Genomic DNA, 21,830 nt, shown 5'->3' with positions numbered 1-21,830 from the left:
TGTGAAAGAGAGGTATCTTCATTGGTGGCGCAGTGCGCCCCCCCCCCCCTCAAGCCCCCTAGTATTAGTCATTGGTGGCGCAGTGCGCCCCCCACCCCCATCCCAATAGTAAAAACATTGGTGGCGCAGTGCGCCCCCCATCCCAATAGTAAAAACATTGGTGGCGCAGTGCGCCCCCCCCCAGTTCTAATCATTGTAAGCCTGGGGCTCCGATCGGTTACCATGGCAGCCAGGACGCTATTAAAGCCCTGGCTGCCATAGTCAGCTCCATGCTGCTGTGTGCACAGAGCACAGGGCAGCAGGGAGAGTGCGAGATCCTATTCACTCTGATAGAGATCTATCAGGGTGAATGGGACAAGGGTTCTAGTCCCTAAGGGGGCTAAAAGCTAGTAAAAAAAAAAAAACACAAAAATATTAAGTATAAATGAAAAAGATTTACAAAAAAAAATAATAATAATAATAATACACGTTAACAATAAACATTAATTTTCAGCAGATTTGTGTAGGAAGTTTTTTTTTTTCCTCAAAAATAATTTATAACGATATTCTGGGTATTTTTATCGGCTATCGGCCTGAAAGTTGACAAATTATCGGTATCGGCCCTAAAAAATCAATATCGGTCGATCCCTATTTACATGTACTACTTTTTTGACAGAAAACCCACGGAAGCTCTATGGGGTGCTTTCAATCCGTGCCTCCGTCCCGCACAGTATCTTCTGGATTGCGGACCCATTAATGGGGCAGGCCGTGATACGTGCATGGGACCGCCTACGCATACTGCAAGTAGCAGCACTGCCGTATATGATCACTAAAGCCAGCGCTGTTATGTTTTTGTTTTAATATTTGCTGAATTATATTTTGTTGCAAACCTGATAAATTGTCTTATGTTCTCTAGTTGCCGCCCGCAGGACCCAAAGCAAATGCCGTGAACATTGGACCCAAGATGCAAAGGAGCAGTGAGTACAAGTGATCTTACTCCCTGATATTGCATTGTTACCTCTGCTTTAGGCCTCATGCACACAACCGTTGTGTGTTTTACGGTCCTCAAATTGTGGATCCGCAAAACACGGATGGCGTCCGTGTGCGTTCCGCAAAACGGACAAGAATAGGACAGGTTATATTTTTTTTTTTTTTGCGGACCATAGAACGGGGCAATGGATGCGGACACGCAGTTTAAACAAAATGCAGAACCCCTTTAATAGCATTTACACTGCATTAAAAAAAATTGCATTACCTCATCGACTTCTAGGGGAGAGTTTTCTAGGCATGTTCTGTGACCTCAGGACTAACGTAAACTGGGCTGATCCGTTTTGCAGCCCATAGATTTCGCAATTCAGCACATACCACAACACAAACTTAAAAATATGAAATTCGCTCATCCCCAGTCATTGTGCAAGGAAAGAACAGATAAGCTCTGACAATCACCTATTTTGAATGTTGGATCCTGTCTTATCTGTACACAGAGGTGGCATCATTACAGGCAGGATTAGAATGAGTAAACTGTCACGCCAAAGTGACATGGAAAAATATCAAAGATTATTTAAAAATGTTAAAAGTAAAAAAGTGATTTAACCACCTCAGCCCCCAGTGCTTAAACACCCTGAAAGACCAGGCCACTTTTTACACTTCTGACCTACACTACTTTCACCGTTTATTGCTCGGTCATGCAACTTACCACCCAAATGAATTTTACCTCCTTTTCTTCTCACTAATAGAGCTTTCATTTGGTGGTATTTCATTGCTGCTGACATTTTTACTTTTTTTGTTATTAATTGAAATTTAACGATTTTTTTGCAAAAGAATGACATTTTTCACTTTCAGTTGTAAAATTTTGCAAAAAAAACGAGATCCATATATAAATTTTGCTCTAAATTTATTGTTCTTCATGTCTTTGATAAAAAAAAAATGTTTGGGTAAAAAAAAAATGCTTTGGGTAAAAGTTATAGCGTTTACAAACTATGGTACAAAAATGTGAATTTCCGCTTTTTGAAGCAGCTCTGACTTTCTGAGCACCTGTCATGTTTCCTGAGGTTCTACAATGGCCAGACAGTACAAACACCCCACAAATGACCCCATTTCGGAAAGTACACACCCTAAGGTATTCACTGATGGGCATAGTGAGTTCATAGAACTTTTTATTTTTTGTCACAAGTTAGCGGAAAATGATGATTTTATATTTTTTTTTCTTACAAAGTCTCATATTCCACTAACTTGTGACAAAAAATAAAAACTTCTATGAACTCACTATGCCCATCACGAAATACCTTGGGGTCTCTTCTTTCCAAAATGGGGTCACTTGTGGGGTAGTTATACTGCCCTGGCATTCTAGGGGCCCAAATGTGTGGTAAGGAGTTTGAAATCAAATTCTGTAAAAAATGACCTGTGAAATCCGAAAGGTGCTCTTTGGAATATGGGCCCCTTTGCCCACCTAGGCTGCAAAAAAGTGTCACACATCTGGTATCCCCGTACTCAGGAGAAGGTGGGGAATGTGTTTTGGGGTGTCATTTTACATATACCCATGCTGGGTGAGATAAATATCTTGGTCAAATGCCAACTTTGTATAAAAAAAATGGGAAAAGTTGTCTTTTGCCAAGATATTTCTCTCACCCAGCATGGGTATATGTAAAATGACACCCCAAAACACATTCCCCAACTTCTCCTGAGTACGGCGATACCAGATGTGTGACACTTTTTTGCAGCCTAGATGCGCAAAGGTGCCCAAATTCCTTTTAGGAGGGCATTTTTAGACATTTGGATACCAGACTTCTCCTCACGCTTTGGGGCCCCTAGAATGCCAGGGCAGTATAAATACCCCACATGTGACCCCATTTTGGAAAGAAGACACCCCAAGGTATTCAATGAGGGGCATGGCGAGTTCATAGAAATTTTTTTTTTTTGGCACAAGTTAGCGGAAATTGATATTTTTAATTTTTTTCTCACAAAGTCTCCCATTCCGCTAACTTGGGACAAAAATTTCAATCTTTCATGGACTCAATATGCCCCTCACGGAATACCTGGGGGTGTCTTCTTTCTGAAATGGGGTCACATGTGGGGTATTTATACTGCCCTGGCATTCTAGGGGCCCTAAAGCGTGAGAAGAAGTCTGGAATATAAATGTCTAAAAATTTTTACGCATTTGGATTCCGTGAGGGGTATGGTGAGTTCATGTGAGATTTTATTTTTTGACACAAGTTAGTGGAATATGAGACTTTGTAAGAAAAAAAAAAAAATAATTCCGCTAACTTGGGCCAAAAAAATGTCTGAATGGAGCCTGACAGGGGGAGTGATCAATGACAGGGGGAGTGATCAATGACAGGGGGAGTGATCAATGACAGGGGGAGTGATCAATGACAGGGGGAGTGATCAATGACAGGGGGAGTGATCAATGACAGGGGGAGTGATCAATGACAGGGGGAGTGATCAATGACAGGGGGAGTGATCAATGACAGGGGGAGTGATCAATGACAGGGGGAGTCTATATGGGGTGATAACCACAGTCATTGATCACGCCCCTGTAAGGCTTCATTCAGACGTCCGGATGCGTTTTGCGGATCCGATCCATCTATCAGTGGATCCGTAAAAATCATGCGGACGTCTGAATGGAGCTTTACAGGGGGTTGATCAATGACAGGGGGGTGATCAGGGAGTCTATATGGGGTGATCAGGGGCTAATAAGGGGTTAATAAGTGACGGGGGGGGGGGGGTAGTGGTGCTTGGTGCTACTTTACTGAGCTACCTGTGTCCTCTGGTGGTCGATCCAAACAAAGGGGACCACCAGAGGACCAGGTAGCAGGTATATTAGACGCTGTTATCAAAACAGCGTCTAATATACCTGTTAGGGGTTAAAAAAACACATCTCCAGCCTGCCAGCGAACGATCGCCGCTGGCAGGCTGGAGATCAACTCTCTTACCTTCCGTTCCTGTGAGCGCGCGCGCCTGTGTGCGCGCGTTCACAGGAAGTCTCGCGTCTCGCGAGATGACTCATATATGCGTGACTGTGCGCAGCGCTGCCACCTCCGGAACGCGATCCTGCGTTAGGCGGTCCGGAGGTGGTTAAACAGTACGTAATTTTCTGATGACACGTTCCCTTTAAAGTTGGAGTTAATGGGGTTTGGGTAGTTTTAAAGGGAACCTGTCATGTGGATATTTGATTATAATCTAACTAATTATATACAATCATTAACTACTAAAAAGTGACTTAGATGTATTCACTTACTGCTGGGATAGATGGTTATCTCATAATATACACACAAAGATGCCGCATGCTAATGAACTGATTTGAGTCCAGCGTGATGTCATTGAGTCCAGCGTATATATTTAATTCAGAGCTATAGCCACTCCCCTCCCCACCTGCTGCTGATTCATATGGAAACAACTGTCATTCAGCAGCAGGTAGGGGGAGAGAGTCAGGAGCTCATGAATATTCATGACTCATCATTATCAGCTGGAGGTCAATTAAAGAAAGTGACCCAGCATTTTGCTAAGCGAATCAGTCACTTATTTATGTTGCCCTTAGTTAGGACACCATAAAACTGGTGACAGGTTCCCTTTAAATGTATCTTCTATCCACAGGTTGGGGGATAAGCCTCTGATCGTGTCCTCCACCGCTTATAGGAATGAGGATTCTTTGTATGACTGGAGCAGTGGTTGAGCTCTGGATCCATTCATCTGTATTGGATTGCTGAGCGCTCTACTCTGCTTCTGTGCATCCTGTTAAAACTTGGCACATGCTCTATAAGGGAGCGCTATATGTTGCTAACTCAGTCCTAAAGAGGAGGTATCCACAAGTGTCTGGCTTCCGATATCATGACCTATCTATCAGATTGGCAGGGCTCTGACCCGCCCCACCCCCACCGATCAGCTGTTTGAAGAGACCGCGGCACTTGTGAACATTGCGTTCTCTTCACTGTTTATCTGCTTGCTGTCAGCATTGCAGCGGCGGGCCGTGGTCTCTTCAAACAGCTGATCGTCGGACCCTCGCCCTATCCTGAGGGTAGGTCATTAATATCGGAAACCAGGCGACCCCTTTAGCACCATTCAAATGAATAATACTAAAGTACAATACCAGGCACAAACGAGGACAAGAGCGGCACTTTTACTCGGGATAAAAGTAGATACACGTTGGGGCACATTTCTTTAGCTTTTTATGCCACCTTGGTGTAAAAGTCACAAATTATTGTGCAAAGTCAGAGGATCTCAAAACGTGACCAAAAAGGTTCCGTTTTAATTTACACCTCAGGATGCATCTCTGTCACCATTGACTTGCATTGTTTTTAGTGCCGCAACCAGTTTTTTCTGTTTCGCAGACCGGAAATCTTGCAGCGGTTTTGTGTCTGGTTACAAAATGGAGTGCTGACGGAGCGAAAGGCATTCTGCATGGAGCAACTCCTTTCATAATACAATGGTCCTACATGGAACCGTTTGGCCTGGTTTTGAGATCTTCTGCCGGATCTTAAAACCGGACACATCACGTATTCTGTGCGATCAGTGGATGCCAGAACGCTGGTGCAACAATTGAGCACGTGCACCACTGCTCCATTCAGACTCTGGGACTTCCAGAGATAGGTGGATAGTAGGGGTGCACCGAAATTCCGGCGGCCGAAAATGTACCTAATCCATTTCGGCCGATATTGTTACATATCGGCCGAAAATATGGGGTGTGGGATTTGTCACCCACTAAGTAGCTCACCATCTGCGGGCGGGTGCCGGGCGGGCGGTTGTCACTGCATCTTTATTTTACCTTACAATCGTGACGCTCCAGTAACAACTCTGCATGCAGAGCGGAGGGCGGCGTAACGTCACTTACTCATGTGACGCGCCTGCTCCGCCTCCTTCATTCATAAAGTGGGCGGAGCAGGTGCGTCACGTGAGTAAGTGACGTTACGCCGCCCTCCGCTCTGCATGCAGAGTTGTTACTGGAGCGTCACGATTGTAAGGTAAAATAAAGATGCAGTGAGTGATGCTGTGAGCAGCAGGGCCGGGGCTGTTATGGGTAGGGGGATCGGTCTATGGCACTGCTATGGGGAGGGAGGATCTGTGCACTGTTATGGGGAAAGGGATCTGTGCACTGTTATGCCCATAACAGTGCACATATCCCCCCCTCCATAACAGCGCCACCCACAGATCCCCCTCTCCATAACAGCGCCACCCACAGATCCCCCTCTCCATAACAGCGCCACCCACAGATCCCCCTCTCCATAACAGCGCCACCCACAGATCCCCCTCTCCATAACAGCGCCACCCACAGATCCCCCTCTCCATAACAGCGCCACCCACAGATCCCCCTCTCCATAACAGCGCCACCCACAGATCCCCCTCTCCATAACAGCGCCACCCACAGATCCCCCTCTCCATAACAGCGCCACCCACAGATCCCCCTCTCCATAACAGCGCCACCCACAGATCCCCCTCTCCATAACAGCGCCACCCACAGATCCCCCTCTCCATAACAGCGCCACCCACAGATCCCCCTCTCCATAACAGCGCCACCCACAGATCCCCCTCTCCATAACAGCGCCACCCACAGATCCCCCTCTCCATAACAGCGCCACCCACAGATCCCCCTCTCCATAACAGCGCCACCCACAGATCCCCCTCTCCATAACAGCGCCACCCACAGATCCCCCTCTCCATAACAGCGCCACCCACAGATCCCCCTCTCCATAACAGCGCCACTCATTAAAAAAAAAGTATTTTAAAAGTATTTGGGCAAAAAGGCAGTTTCGGTTTTCGGTCAAGGGCATCCTGAATTTTCGGTTTCGGACCAGAATTTTCATTTCGGTGCACCCCTAGTGGATAGGTGATAAGTTGTCCTTTTTAGTTCACTGTGATTTTTTAATAACCTGCTTTCTTTTTCCATGTGGTATAGAAGCAGGAACACAAGGGAGAGGTGTGAAGATGAAACCGGGCCAGCCGACAGCGAAAAATCTTCCAGATAAAGCACCGACACAAAAGCCTTTTGCCGGTCGAGTGTTTTACCTGGACATTGCCTCCAGACTGGTAGCTGAGAGACTAGAGAAAGACATAAAGGAACTGGGAGGGGTAAGTGTGAAATCCCTAGTGTTATGTTCTGGTTCTACCTCCGTATACATTTATAGAAGTTTTTCCTCCGCTTTCCTCACAAACCTCTAATTTTATAAAACCTTCAAAGTGAGCGAATCTTTCTTCGGTGCTTTATTACCTTATCTGGGGAGAGGGTCGCTCTGCAGTAATCCCTGCAATGTTACTAGGCTGGGAAGCAGAGTTCTTGTATTGAGCTCAGAAGTGAATCAGATATATTTTTCGGTTTGATTGTAATAAACCTATTTCCATATGACAACCCAATATACTGCTATGGACTATATTTGGCTCATTACACAAACGTGCTTCCCATAAAGGAGCGTGCAGCCTGAACCGAGGAGACCCATGTGTGAGCTTGCTGTGGAGCATGCGCATCACTGTCCTTTTAGCTTTGCATCAGGACCTAGAGCTCCTGCTGCTTTATATCTCTTCCTCTGGAAGCTCCAGTGATGTAACTGACCATGTACAGTTATGGCTGGAGCTTCACCGGGCAGACATGCAGCCTGAGCCACTTCCAAGGTTTTCCCTATGGCCATGGTGCTTCCTGCTGGACTTGGCCCTGCACATGAAACATTCAATGAGCTTTGCTGACTCTTCTGCTGCTCTAGGGCTAGAAGGAGCTGAGTGCAGTGTGGTGGACTCGCTGCTGTGGTTCCTTCCGGCTGCATATACCTGCAGATCTGTAGTACAATTGCTCCTCGGGTATGTTGCGCTGTTACGTGAAACCAGTCACTTCACCAAAGAACGGATGACACCAGTTCTATAGTCACCAGTTGACAGCAAGTAGTGAGTTTGCTCGGGGAAGATCAAGTGATAATGATGGCCTGTGACGGGTGGAATCTGTCAACCCTAGGGTATTATGCCAAGCGGAGGCAAAATGATCCCCTTTTGGCTTCCTGCCTGGCAGTGGAAGCGTACGGACATGTTTATGTTTGGAGCAGGTTCTACACAGAGAGAGAAGAAAACTGCAGTGTGAACAGTCCTGAAGTCTAACTAAAGCTCATTGTGCTTTTTGGTGTTCTTTTTATTTTAGACCGTTGAAGGATTTCTTAGTAAAGAAATAAGTTTTCTAATAACCAGTAAAAAGGAAGCGAAGTGTACAAAGTCATTGCGGTATCAGTGTTCCTTGCCAAGTCCCGAACCTGCCTCGGGAAGTAGTTCTGCTAAGCCAAGTGCTCATAGAGGAGATGTCCAGGATGGGGGCTCTAGGAAGAAACCGGAAAAGGTAAGTGATTTGTCGGTCAGCTCTGGTTATTTGGGATGAACACGTCTGCAAACAATGTAACACAAAGTAATTGTAGTATAATCTGTTCCATAGCTTTTTTTTTTTTTTCCCCCACATTAAAAGGGGTTGTATACATTTTTAGAGCTTGTACCTCAACTGTTTGTTTTAACCTGTTAGTGACATTCACCGTACATGTGTATGGTATGGTGGAAGTCAGGGTTTTTCAACATGGCGCCTGCTCAGGAGCTGAGCTGGAGACATAGCCAGCTGGTGACTGCTGTATTATACAGCAGACACCTTTCTGCGATGTCTGTGACTTGATCGCTGCATCTGAGGAGTAGTTTACCGGGAGCAGGCTACTCCCCACCAAATGGCCCCTCCACGAAAGGATCGCTGGAGCTATTTGGTTGCTATGACAGCTGGGAGCCTTCTGATGGTCCCTAGGCCAAAGCTAATTTCTCGCCCATATTCCTTGGGGGACACAGGAAACCATGGGTATAGCTCTGCTCCCTAGGAGGCGTGACACTAAGTGAAAGCTGTAAGCCCCTCCTCCATCAACTATACCCTTCAGCCTGGAGAAGAGACTGCCAGTTTTTGCTTAGTGTCCAAGGAGGCAAGACACCCCCTGCTTATGCAGGGTTGTTTTCCTTTGATTTTTTATTTTTGCGTTATTTGTTGTTTTTAATTCGTTTTTTTTCTACCTACAGGGACAACAGAGGCGCATTAGACCCCTCTGTTTCTCCCGGGGTTGAGTTGCGCCAGTGCCGGTAATTCCGCACTGCCGCCTCCCCCACAGAAGACAAGGTGGACCAGGGCAGCCTCGCTCCCCTGCGTCCCGCCAGCTCAGGGTCGCCCGCACGCCAAGTCCCTCCCCCGGCTTCCTGCCACTGCGGTGCCAGGAGCTGAAGGGGCGACCCCGCTGGATGGATTGAGGGCGAAGACAGCGTATGGTGAGACAGGCTGCTCCAGCCTCCCCTTCCTCCCTCCCACCGCTGCTACAGGCCTCCTGGGCTCCCATGGCCACTGTTACTACATGGCCACTGCTACATCGTGCGCCCACCCCTCCCCCCCCCCCCCCCCCCCCCCCCCGGGCATATATCGGGACCGTTACCGGGCAGGGGAGTTTATCTGGGCAAGTCCTTGGCAGGGACGCTGCCTTCAGGGGACGGCTGCAGGAAAAAAGCAAGCCGTCTGCCACATCCAGGCGCGGAGGGGGCCGCTTTCTTGGCGTGAACGGCGCCATTTCAGGCCGGCACTTCATCATCCTTGGGGGTTAAAATCATTTTGCCGCGCGCGGCTCTGCTTCGGAGCGGCAGAGAGGGGGCGGAGCTTCCTACATGCGCTCCGCTACTTCCGGGTTCATCGCACAGTGCTGCGTGGAATCCTCTCTGCAGTGCGATCCGAAGCCGGTGCTGCTGCCTCTCCTCCACAGCCTCCTCAGTCTGTTCCCCTTACCGCTGCCGCTTGCATCATCCGGGTCTGGTAGGACTTTTAACCCCCTCCGTGCCACAGTACTGTCGCTTGGGTGTTATCCCCGTTCCTTTCCTTGGGGTCTCCCACTTTAAGTGCAACATCTTTGTTCCACCATGTCAGACCCTTCTACAGCCGCCAAGCCTTGGTACCATGCCTGTACTGCTTGTAGGGAACCCTTTCCCCGGGGGCAGTCTGATCCGCACTGTACTGCATGCCGAGCTCCACCGCAGCCTCAGTCGCCCGCTGTGTCGCTCCCTGCTGCCTCTGACCCGCCTGACTGGGCTAGATCCCTGTCCCAGGCCGTGGAAAGCCTCACTCATGTCGTGGGCCGCCTAATAGACAGGCCACCTACCCCGCAGGACGCCTCTCTGATTGTCGCGCCCTCCGGGTCCACTGCTTCTGCCGCTGCAGCGGGTTCACTCTCTTTTAGTGACCCCTCCTGAGCTAGGCACTCTCAGAAGCGTATTAGAGTAGAGCGAGCCTCCTCCTCGGATGCCTCCCTCTCCCCGCCACGCGTGCGCACCCAGACGAGCCTCTCCTCTCCAAAGGATTCGCTCTCTGAAGGTGAATTGGCGGTTTCAGATTTGGAAATGGACTCGGCCCTGCCGTCCAAGCTAGCCTCAGCGATGGGTCAACTCATCTCTGATATTCGTGACACCTTTAAGGTGCAGGATGATCCCCCTAGCTCGGACGCAGCTAGCGTCTCATTTATCAGACCCAGGCAGGTCTCAAAAGTCTTTCCAATCCACTCTGATTTCTCCTCTGTGGTGTCTAAGGCTTGGGCTCGCCCGGACGCCCGTTTTTGTCAACCCCAAGAAGCTGGACATTTGTTATCCTTTTCCAGCCGATGTCGTGGCCACATGGTCTTCCCCACCCAAGGTGGACCCCCCTGTGGCCCGGCTGTCAAAGAACACGGCCATCCCTGTTCCCGACGGGTCCTCTCTTCAGTCAGCGGAGGACCGTCGCATGGAGACCCTTTCTAAGGGCATTTTTGCTGCCTCCGGTTCTGCTCTCAGACCGGTTTTTGCCTCTGCTTGGGCAGGGAAAGCAATCTCTGCTTGGGGTGCGCAGCTGGAACAGGAGTTGGACTCGGACGTCCCCATCCAGGACCTGCGTTCCTTGGCCCAGCTTATTGTTCGGGCCGGGAATTTTGTTTGTGAGGCCTCCCTTGATGCGGGAGCCCTTATTGCACGCTCCTCCGCCCTGGCAGTTTCCGTCAGGAGGGAGCTCTGGCTGAAGGTTTGGAAAGCGGACGCTGCCTCCAAACGTTCCTTGGCGGGGCTACCGTTTGCGGGTTCCCGCCTTTTCGGGGTCCGCCTAGACGAACTTATTTCGGAGGCCACGGGTGGTAAAAGCACCCATCTTCCTCAACCCCAAGCCAGGGGCGCCCCCCGCGGACGCCCTGGTGCGTCTCGCTTTCGGGCCTCCCGCAGGGCCTCTGGGGCTCCCACCACAGCTGCCGCTTCGGCTCCTCCCCAGGACAAGCATAGGAAGCCGTTTTTTCGGGCGCAGCCCTCCTGGCGCAAGCCGCAGGCTGCCCGCACACCCGCAGCAAAGCAATCCTCTGCCTGAAGGCGCGCCCCCACCCACCCGGGTGGGGGGCCGGCTCCTCCTTTTCAGGGACATCTGGTTGGCTCACGTCTCAGACGCCTGGGCCCTCGAAATTGTGTGCTCCGGATACAAAATCGAATTTGCATCCTTCCCTCCAGATCGGTTTTTTCGCTCCCGCCACGGGACCCGAAACGCGCGGTTGCGTTCTCCGCGGCCGTTCAAGCCTTACTGGACAGGGGGGTGATTACCCCCGTTCCTCTAGAGGAAAGGTTCCAAGGGTTCTACTCGAACCTCTTTGTAGTTCCCAAGAAGGGAGGTTCCGTGCGGCCCATTTTGGACCTCAAAAAGCTCAACCGTTTTCTCCTCCTTCGACGGTTTCGGATGGAGTCCCTCCGTTCCGCGGTGGCTTCCCTGGAGCAGGGAAATTTCATGTCTTCCATCGATATACAGGATGCCTACCTCCATGTTCCGGTAGCCCGGTGTCACCATCGCTTCCTCCGATTCGCCGTGGGGGACCTCCACTTCCAGTTTGTCGCCCTTCCCTTTGGGCTGGCAACAGCCCCCCGGGTGTTCACCAAGGTCCTGGCCCCGGTTTTGGCCTTACTCCGTTCCAGGGGTGTTTTTCTGCTACCGTACTTGGACGATATCCTCATCAAGGCTCCGTCCCTTTCTCAAGCGGTTGCCAGCGTGGATCTCACTCTAGAGACTCTGACGAGGTTCGGTTGGGTCATCAACTTCCCCAAGTCCTCCCTTCCCCCCCTCCAGACAACTGGTCTTCCTGGGAATGCTTTTAGACACGGGAGCGGCGGAAGTACGTCTTCCCTCGGAAAAACGTCTGATCCTCCGTGGGGCGGTTCGGGGTCTCCTTCTCCACCGTCGACCGTCCTTCCGCTTCTGCATGCGGGTCTTGGGGCAGATGGTTGCCTGCTTCGAGGCGATCCCGTTTGCGCAGTTTCACTCCCGCCCTCTCCAACGGGCGATCCTCTCCTCCTGGGACAAATCGCCGCAGTCTCTGGATCATCCCTTCCATCTATCGCCTCCGGTGAGGTCATCTCTCCGCTGGTGGTTACAGTCCCCTCTTCTGGGCAGGTCTTTTCTGCCACTCAACTGGTTGGTGGTTACAACCGATGCCAGTCTCTTGGGCTGGGGAGGCGTGTTTCCTCCCCGATCCGTCCAGGGCATTTGGTCTCCATTGGAGTCCAAACTCTCGATCAATGTCCTGGAGCTGAGAGCGGCCCTTTTGTCTCTACGACACTGGACTCATCTGTTGAAGGGTCATCCAGTTCGTGTACAATCGGACAACGCCACGGCTGTGGCGTACATAAACCACCAGGGGGGCACTCGCAGCGCTGCTGCAATGAGGGAGGTCTCCAGCATTCTCCGTTGGGCGGAAGCCCACGTCCCGGCCCTATCGGCAATTTTTATTCCAGGGGTGGACGATTGGGCGGCGGACTTCCTCAGTCGCACCACTGTCGACCCCGGCGAGTGGTCTCTTCACCCGGAGGTATTCGAGGCCATTTGCCTTCGTTGGGGCATACCGGACGTGGACCTCATGGCCTCCAAGTTCAATCACAAGGTCCCCGCCTATCTGTCCAGGGCCAGGGATCCGGGAGCTTGCGGAGCCGACGCCCTCGTTCTTCCTTGGCGAGGCTTCGCGCGTCCATACATATTCCCTCCCATCCCACTCCTGCCCAAGGTCCTTCGGAAGATCGCGGCGGAAGGCGTCTCGGTGATTCTGGTCGCTCCGGACTGGCCCCGCCGGTCTTGGTATGCCGACCTCATGCTGCTCCTGGCAGACGCGCCCTGGCCGCTGCCCGCCAGGGAAGATCTTCTCTCTCAGGGACCGATCTTCCACCCGCGTTTAACCACCTCCGGACCGCTGTACGCACAGACGCGTCCTGGAGGTGGTTGATTCATTCCGAGTGGACGCATATACGCGTCATCTCGCGAGACGCGAGATTTCCTGTGAACGCGCGCACACAGGCGCGCGCGCTCACAGGAACGGAAGGTAAGAGAGTTGATCTCCAGCCTGCCAGCGGCGATCGTTCGCTGGCAGGCTGGAGATGTGTTTTTTTTTAACCCCTAACAGGTATATTAGACGCTGTTTTGATAACAGCGTCTAATATACCTGCTACCTGGTCCTCTGGTGGTCCCATTTGTTTGGATCGACCACCAGAGGACACAGGTAGCTCAGTAAAGTCCCACCAAGCACCACTACACTACACTACACCCCCCCCCCCCGTCACTTATTAACCCCTTATTAGCCCCTGATCACCCCTAATCACCCCTGATCACCCCATATAGACTCCCTGATCACCCCCCTGTCATTGATTACCCCCCTGTCATTGATCAACCCCCTGTAAAGCTCCATTCAGATGTCCGCATGATTTTTACGGATCCACTGATAGATGGATCGGATCCGCAAAACGCATCCGGACGTCTGAATGAAGCCTTACAGGGGCATGATCAATGACTGTGGTTATCACCCCATATAGACTCCCTGATCACCCCCCTGTCATTGATCACCCCCCTGTCATTGATCACCCCCCTGTCATTGATTACCCCCCTGTAAAGCTCCATTCAGACGTCCGCATGATTTTTACGGATCCACTGATAGATGGATCGGATCCGAAAAACGCATCCGGACGTCTGAATGAAGCCTTACAGGGGCATGATCAATGACTGTGGTGATCACCCCATATAGACTCCCTGATCACCCCCCTGTAAAGCTCCATTCAGATGTCCGCATGATTTTTACGGATCCACTGATAGATGGATCGGATCCGCAAAACGCATCCGGACGTCTGAATGAAGCCTTACAGGGGCATGATCAATGACTGTGGTTATCACCCCATATAGACTCCCTGATCACCCCCCTGTCATTGATCACCCCCCTGTCATTGATTACCCCCCTGTAAAGCTCCATTCAGACGTCCGCATGATTTTTACGGATCCACTGATAGATGGATCGGATCCGCAAAACGCATCCGGACGTCTGAATGAAGCCTTACAGGGGCGTGATCAATGACTGTGGTGATCACCCCATATAGACTCCCTGATCACCCCCCTGTCATTGATTACCCCCCTGTCATTGATTACCCCCCTGTAAAGCTCCATTCAGACGTCCGCATGATTTTTACGGATCCACTGATAGATGGATCGGATCCGCAAAACGCATCCGGACGTCTGAATGAAGCCTTACAGGGGCATGATCAATGACTGTGGTGATCACCCCATATAGACTCCCTGATCACCCCCCTGTCATTGATTACCCCCCTGTCATTGATTACCCCCCTGTCATTGATCACCCCCCCTGTCATTGATCACCCCCCCTGTCATTGATCACCCCCCCTGTCATTGATCACCCCCCTGTCATTGATCACCCCCCTGTCATTGATCAACCCCCCTGTCATTGATCACCCCCCCTGTCATTGATCACCCCCCTGTAAGGCTCCATTCAGACATTTTTTTGGCCCAAGTTAGCGGAATTATTATTTTTTTTTCTTACAAAGTCTCATATTCCACTAACTTGTGTCAAAAAATAAAATCTCACATGAACTCACCATACCCCTCACGGAATCCAAATGCGTAAAATTTTTTAGACATTTATATTCCAGACTTCTTCTCACGCTTTAGGGCCCCTAGAATGCCAGGGCAGTATAAATACCCCACATGTGACCCCATTTCGGAAAGAAGACACCCCCAGGTATTCCGTGAGGGGCATATTGAGTCCATGAAAGATTGAAATTTTTGTCCCAAGTTAGCGGAACGGGAGACTTTGTGAGAAAAAAATAAAAAATATCAATTTCCGCTAACTTGTGCCAAAAAAAAAAAATTTCTATGAACTCGCCATGCCCCTCATTGAATACCTTGGGGTGTCTTCTTTCCAAAATGGGGTCACATGTGGGGTATTTATACTGCCCTGGCATTCTAGGGGCCCCAAAGCGTGAGAAGAAGTCTGGTATCCAAATCTCTAAAAATGCCCTCCTAAAAGGAATTTGGGCCCCTTTGCGCATCTAGGCTGCAAAAAAGTGTCACACATCTGGTATCGCCGTACTCAGGAGAAGTTGGGGAATGTGTTTTGGGGTGTCATTTTACATATACCCATGCTGGGTGAGATAAATATCTTGGTCAAATGCCAACTTTGTATAAAAAAATGGGAAAAGTTGTCTTTTGCCAAGATATTTCTCTCACCCAGCATGGGTATATGTAAAAAGACACCCCAAAACACATTCCCCAACTTCTCCCGAGTACGGAGATACCACATGTGTGACACTTTTTTGCAGCCTAGGTGGGCAAAGGGGCCCATATTCCAAAGAGCACCTTTCGGATTTCACTGGTCATTTACCTACTTACCACACATTAGGGCCCCTGGAAAATGCCAGGGCAGTATAACTACCCCACAAGTGACCCCATTTTGGAAAGAAGACACCCCAAGGTATTCCGTGAGGGGCATGGCGAGTTCCTAGAATTTTTTATTTTTTGTCACAAGTTAGTGGAAAATGATGATTTTTTTTTTTTTTTTTTTTTTTTTCATACAAAGTCTCATATTCCACTAACTTGTGACAAAAAATAAAAACTTCCATGAACTCACTATGCCCATCAGCGAATACCTTGGGGTCTATTCTTTCCAAAATGGGGTCACTTGTGGGGTAGGTATAATGCCCTGGTATTTTAGGGGCCCAAATGTGTGGTAAGGAGTTTGAAATCAAATTCTGTAAAAAATGACGAGTGAAATCCGAAAGGTGCTCTTTGGAATATGGGCCCCTTTGCCCACCTAGGCTGCAAAAAAGTGTCACACATCTGGTATCGCCGTACTCAGGAGAAGTTGGGCAATGTGTTTTGGGGTGTCATTTTACATATACCCATGCTGGGTGAGACAAATATCTTGGTCAAATGCCAACTTTGTATAAAAAAATGGGAAAAGTTGTCTTTTGCCAAGATATTTCTCTCACCCAGCATGGGTATATGTAAAAAGACACCCCAAAACACATTCCCCAACTTCTCCCGAGTACGGAGATACCAGATGTGTGACACTTTTTTGCAGCCTAGGTGGGCAAAGGGGCCCATATTCCAAAGAGCACCTTTCGGATTTCACTGGTCATTTACCTACTTACCACACATTAGGGCCCCTGGAAAATGCCAGGGCAGTATAACTACCCCACAAGTGACCCCATTTTGGAAAGAAGACACCCCAAGGTATTCCGTGAGGGGCATGGCGAGTTCCTAGAATTTTTTATTTTTTGTCACAAGTTAGTGGAAAATGATGATTTTTTTTTTTTTTTTTTTTTTTTTTTTCATACAAAGTCTCATATTCCACTAACTTGTGACAAAAAATAAAAACTTCCATGAACTCACTATGCCCATCAGCGAATACCTTGGGGTCTCTTCTTTCCAAAATGGGGTCACTTGTGGGGTAGTTATACTGCCCTGGCATTCTAGGGGCCCAAATGTGTGGTAAGGAGTTTGAAATCAAATTCTGTAAAAAATGACGAGTGAAATCCGAAAGGTGCTCTTTGGAATATGGGCCCCTTTGCCCACCTAGGCTGCAAAAAAGTGTCACACATCTGGTATCTCCGTACTCGGGAGAAGTTGGGGAATGTGTTTTGGGGTGTCTTTTTACATATACCCATGCTGGGTGAGAGAAATATCTTGGCAAAAGACAACTTTTCCCATTTTTTTTTATACAAAGTTGGCATTTGACCAAGATATTTATCTCACCCAGCATGGGTATATGTAAAATGACACCCCAAAACACATTCCCCAACTTCTACTGAATACGGAGATACCAGATGTGTGACACTTTTTTGCAGCCTAGGTGGGCAAAGGGGCCCACATTCCAAAGAGCACCTTTCGGATTTCACTCGTCATTTTTTACAGAATTTGATTTCAAACTCCTTACCACACATTTGGGCCCCTAGAATGCCAGGGCAGTATAACTACCCCACAAGTGACCCCATTTTGGAAAGAAGAGACCCCAAGGTATTTCGTGATGGGCATAGTGAGTTCATGGAAGTTTTTATTTTTTGTCACAAGTTAGTGGAATATGAGACTTTGTAAGAAAAAAAAATCAAAAAAAAAAATCATCATTTTCCGCTAACTTGTGACAAAAAATAAAAAGTTCTATGAACTCACTATGCCCATCAGCGAATACCTTAGGGTGTGTACTTTCCGAAATGGGGTCATTTGTGGGGTGTTTGTACTGTCTGGGCATTGTAGAACCTCAGGAAACATGACAGGTGCTCAGAAAGTCAGAGCTGCTTCAAAAAGCGGAAATTCACATTTTTGTACCATAGTTTGTAAACGCTATAACTTTTACCCAAAGCATTTTTTTTTTACCCAAACATTTTTTTTTTATCAAAGACATGTAGAACAATAAATTTAGAGCTAAATTTATATATGGATGTCGTTTTTTTTGCAAAATTTTACAACTGAAAGTGAAAAATGTCATTTTTTTGCAAAAAAAATCGTTAAATTTCGATTAATAACAAAAAAAGTAAAAATGTCAGCAGCAATGAAATACCACCAAATGAAAGCTCTATTAGTGAGAAGAAAAGGAGGTAAAATTCATTTGGGTGGTAAGTTGCATGACCGAGCAAAAAATGGTGAAAGTAGTGTAGGTCAGAAGTGTAAAAAGTGGCCTGGTCTTTCAGGGTGTTTAAGCACTGGGGGCTGAGGTGGTTAAGGTCCCTACGTTTGACGGCGTGGTTGTTGAGACCACCGTCCTGACACGTAGGGGTTTTTCTGCGGACGTCGTCCGCACCATGATCCGTGCCCGCAAGCCGTCCTCTTCTAGGATCTATTATAGGACCTGGAGGACCTATTTGGGGTTCTGTGCCGATCTGGGGATTCCTCCGCTCCGCTTTTCTCTCCCCACCGTTTTGTCCTTCCTGCAGAGCGGACTTGCCCAAGGTCTGGGTCTTAGTTCTTTGAAGGGTCAGGTGTCTGCGCTGTCCATTTTGTTTCAGCGCCCACTGGCCCCCCTTGGTCCTGTCAAGACCTTCCTTCAGGGCGTGGCTCACGCGGTTCCCCCGTACCGGCCTCCGGTACCGCCCTGGGACCTGAACCTGGTTCTCTCAGCGCTCCAGGCTTCTCCTTTCGAGCCTCTGCGGACGGTTTCCTTGCGACTTCTGTCCTGCAAGGTTTTTTTTCCTTGTAGCCGTCACCTCTCTTCGGAGGGTGTCCGAATTGGCTGCACTCTCCTGTCTGGAACCTTTCCTAGTGTTCCACCAGGACAAGGTAGTTCTTCGTCCGGTCCCTTCCTTCCTTCCTAAGGTGGTCTCCGCCTTTCATCTGAACGAGGACATCGTTCTCCCCTCTTTGTGTCCTTCCCCTTCCCACCCTAGGGAGAGGGAGCTTCATCGCCTGGACGTTGTCAGGGCGCTCAAGGTTTACCTGGAGGTAACCAGCTCTTTCAGGCGTACTGACTCGCTCTTTGTGGTTCCGGAGGGGTCGCGCAGAGGGTTGGCGGCATCCAAAGTTGCTATCGCCCGTTTTGTCAAGATGGCTGTTACTGAGGCTTATCTCGCCAAGGGCAAGGTTCCGCCCCTCGGTGTTACCGCTCATTCCACTAGAGCGGTCGGGGCTTCCTGGGCTCAGAGAAATCGGGCTTCTACGGAGCAGATTTGCAAGGCGGCCACTTGGTCCTCCTTGCACACCTTCACCAAGTTCTACAGGGTGCATACTCATGCGTCGGCTGACGCTGCTTTAGGCCGTCTGGTGTTGCAGGCGGCAGTTGATTGATGCCTCTGGTGTTGGTCTAGTTTGTTCTGGTCCCTCCCTTCTGGGACTGCTCTGGAACGTCCCATGGTTTCCTGTGTCCCCCAAGGAATATGGGCGAGAAAAGGAGACTTTTGTATTACTTACCAGTAAAGTCTCTTTCTCGCTCTTCCTTGGGGGACACAGCACCCGCCCTTCATTTGGGTTTACAGTTGTGGTTCCGGCTTGGTTGCCCCCGTTGGGGCTCGACAGTTCTTTTTTCCGGTTGGTGGTTATCTTTCACTACTTGGACACGCAACTGGCAGTCTCTTCTCCAGGCTGAAGGGTATAGCTGATGGAGGAGGGGCTTACAGCTTTCACTTAGTGTCACGCCTCCTAGGGAGCAGAGCTATACCCATGGTTTCCTGTGTCCCCCAAGGAAGAGCGAGAAAGAGACTTTACTGGTAAGTAATACAAAAGTCTCCTTTTCCTATCAAGTTCTTCCTATGGCAGGGTTTAATAGGAACATAGCAATTTCACATTGATTGCAATGATAAACCATTGCAGTCTATGATGTCACCAATCTAACAATTGCATGTTAAATAACCATAATTGGTATCGGCAGGTCTGAAAATGCCCGGACTATAAAAGTATTTATCCCATACAGTGAACGCCCTAGCGAAAGGAAAAAAGATAATCAGTCATACATAACCCAGAAAGGTATCAATGAAACCTATAGTTCTGAGTAAAATAATTGCAGGCGCCGATACCGCAACCTGCAGTAATAAATCACAATGACTAAAAGCAAAAAGAGGTCTGCGCTAACTACCAATACCGTTTGCTGATACACCACAACGCCCAAGTTAACCCCTGATAAATGGCACTCACCAGGTTGGAACACAAGTTGCTAGGTGGGAATGTGGGTACCTGAAGATACGCAAGTCAGAAGCTGAGAGAATGACGCAAGTATCGCACTCCTACTAGATCTCTTGACCTCTGGTCTGCTTGTATGTCCCCTTGATCGCATGGAGGGTAGTTGGTGATTGAACAATAGCTGATCGGACCGTGCCTTGGCTGTCTCCGCCCTGCAAAAAGAGCCCTTATACAGATCTGTAGATGGAAAGATGGTGTCAATATGGCAACACAAATCCTCTTTCCAAATTTTCCTTTAAAGCATACTTTTTTTTTTTTTTTTTTTTTTTTTTTTAAGTACGGTATATACACTTGGATCCCTGCAATCGTATTGACCCACAGAATAAAGGCAATGTGTTTTTAATTTTACTGCCCTGTGAATGCAGTAAAAGGAAACCTGTAATCCAAACCGATATTTATATCTAGCTTCTCAATGCATCTTATGGAATATTAAATGGCGCCTTTAGAGAGTACAACTTGTCCTGCTAAAAACAAACCCTTGCATGGCTGTGTAAACGAAAAGGTAAAAAATAAATAAAATTAGGGCAGGGAGGAAAAGGCTGCGTGGCCCTGATCGATGATTTTTCTTGAGGAAAGAAACCTTGTTTTTGTAATCTAATGTAATGGGGTATAGCTTTCATCATTTAAAGTATTTTTATGCTTGATGTCGATCACATCAGTTTTGTATAGAAAATTTAGTCCTTTCTCAAAAAATGGCTGTTGTCAGGGGTTTGTAATGGCTGATTATTCCTATTTTATTTCTATTGATCTTCTGATGGCATTCTTTTTACAGGAAGATGTAAGCAGAGGGAAGTCTTTGCTTAAAAAAGTGATAAAGGAACAGGTGAGTCAGTAAACAAGCCTTTTATCAATTTTTTTTAATAGTATTTCTTTTTGACTCTTGGCCCATGTGAAGAAATATTTATTTGTACACGTCTCTTGTCAGTGGCTGAAAGTTTATCCTCCAGAACTAACCGTAATATAACATTAGATTTTTTTTTTTTTCCTTATTAACAGGAAATTCTTCCAAAAAACAGCATACTGGCCAATGCATTGAACTGGGGAGTTCGTATTTTACACTTGGATGGTAAGGGACATTCATTCCTGTATGGTCTGACTGGAGGATAGATATGTAGACATTCATGCCACTCCATTCAACTCTATAGGACTGCAGGAGAGGGCCAAGTGCTTGTACTTTGCTATTTCTGGTAGTGCAGAATGGAGCAGCAACGAGCATGCCTGACTGCCGATCCATTAACATGGGGGTCCAAACCAGACAGATCTCCTGTGGATAGGAGAGAAGTTGTCTTAATGGGATGCCTCCTATAAGGCCCATTTAGTGACCCAACCTGGCAGCCAATTCTCAGGAATGAACTGTTGGTTCCTGATAATTGCCTGCTTGTCAGAGGAGGTGAGAGCTGCATTTTACATGCTGCTGTGATCGCTCATCCCCACAGAGAATCATTGTTTCTCGGCAGCAGTTTGCTTTTTTCACAGGACAATTTGCTGCTCAGAAACAATTTGTGTCCACCACAATGTTCCTCATAATTGCTCAGATTGTCAGTTCCCATAAAGGAAGCTTTAGGCCTAGTTCACACGTCAGTGTTTGGTCAGTGAATTCCATCGTTGATTGTGAGCCAACACCCAAGGTGGAGCCTACACAGAGATGAGGTGTAAGGGCTCATGCACACGACAGTATTTTGCTTTCAGTATACTGGCCGTTTTTGTAGTTCAGTATGCGGTACATATACTGAACCATTCATTTCAATGGTTCAGCAAAAAATACTGAAGTGTCTCCGTGTGCATTCCGCTTCAGTATTTCTGTACCGTGAAAAGATAGAACATGTCCTATTCTTGTCCGCAAATCACGGTGCTTGGCTCCATTCAAGTCAATGGGTCCGCAAAAAAACGG

The 21,830-nt window shown here is 48.4% G+C and overlaps 1 protein-coding gene across 1 annotated transcript in view; it reads left to right on the top strand.

The window, feature by feature from the left end:
- Positions 1–21,830, top strand: part of DBF4 (DBF4 zinc finger) — a 53,169-nt gene that overhangs the window by 14,744 nt on the left and 16,595 nt on the right. The window contains exons 2-6 of the mRNA XM_040434537.1: positions 896–956; positions 6,869–7,041; positions 8,093–8,284; positions 20,712–20,762; positions 20,936–21,005. Of these exons, the coding sequence (XP_040290471.1) occupies positions 944–956; positions 6,869–7,041; positions 8,093–8,284; positions 20,712–20,762; positions 20,936–21,005 (499 nt within the window). The 5' untranslated portion in view covers positions 896–943. The remainder of the gene's footprint in view (positions 1–895; positions 957–6,868; positions 7,042–8,092; positions 8,285–20,711; positions 20,763–20,935; positions 21,006–21,830) is intronic.

Source organism: Bufo bufo, chromosome 5 (assembly GCF_905171765.1).
Source record: "Bufo bufo chromosome 5, aBufBuf1.1, whole genome shotgun sequence".
NCBI lineage: Eukaryota > Metazoa > Chordata > Amphibia > Anura > Bufonidae > Bufo > Bufo bufo.
The sequence above is the reverse complement of the archived record's forward strand: the minus strand, read 5'-3'. Positions and strand labels throughout refer to the sequence as shown.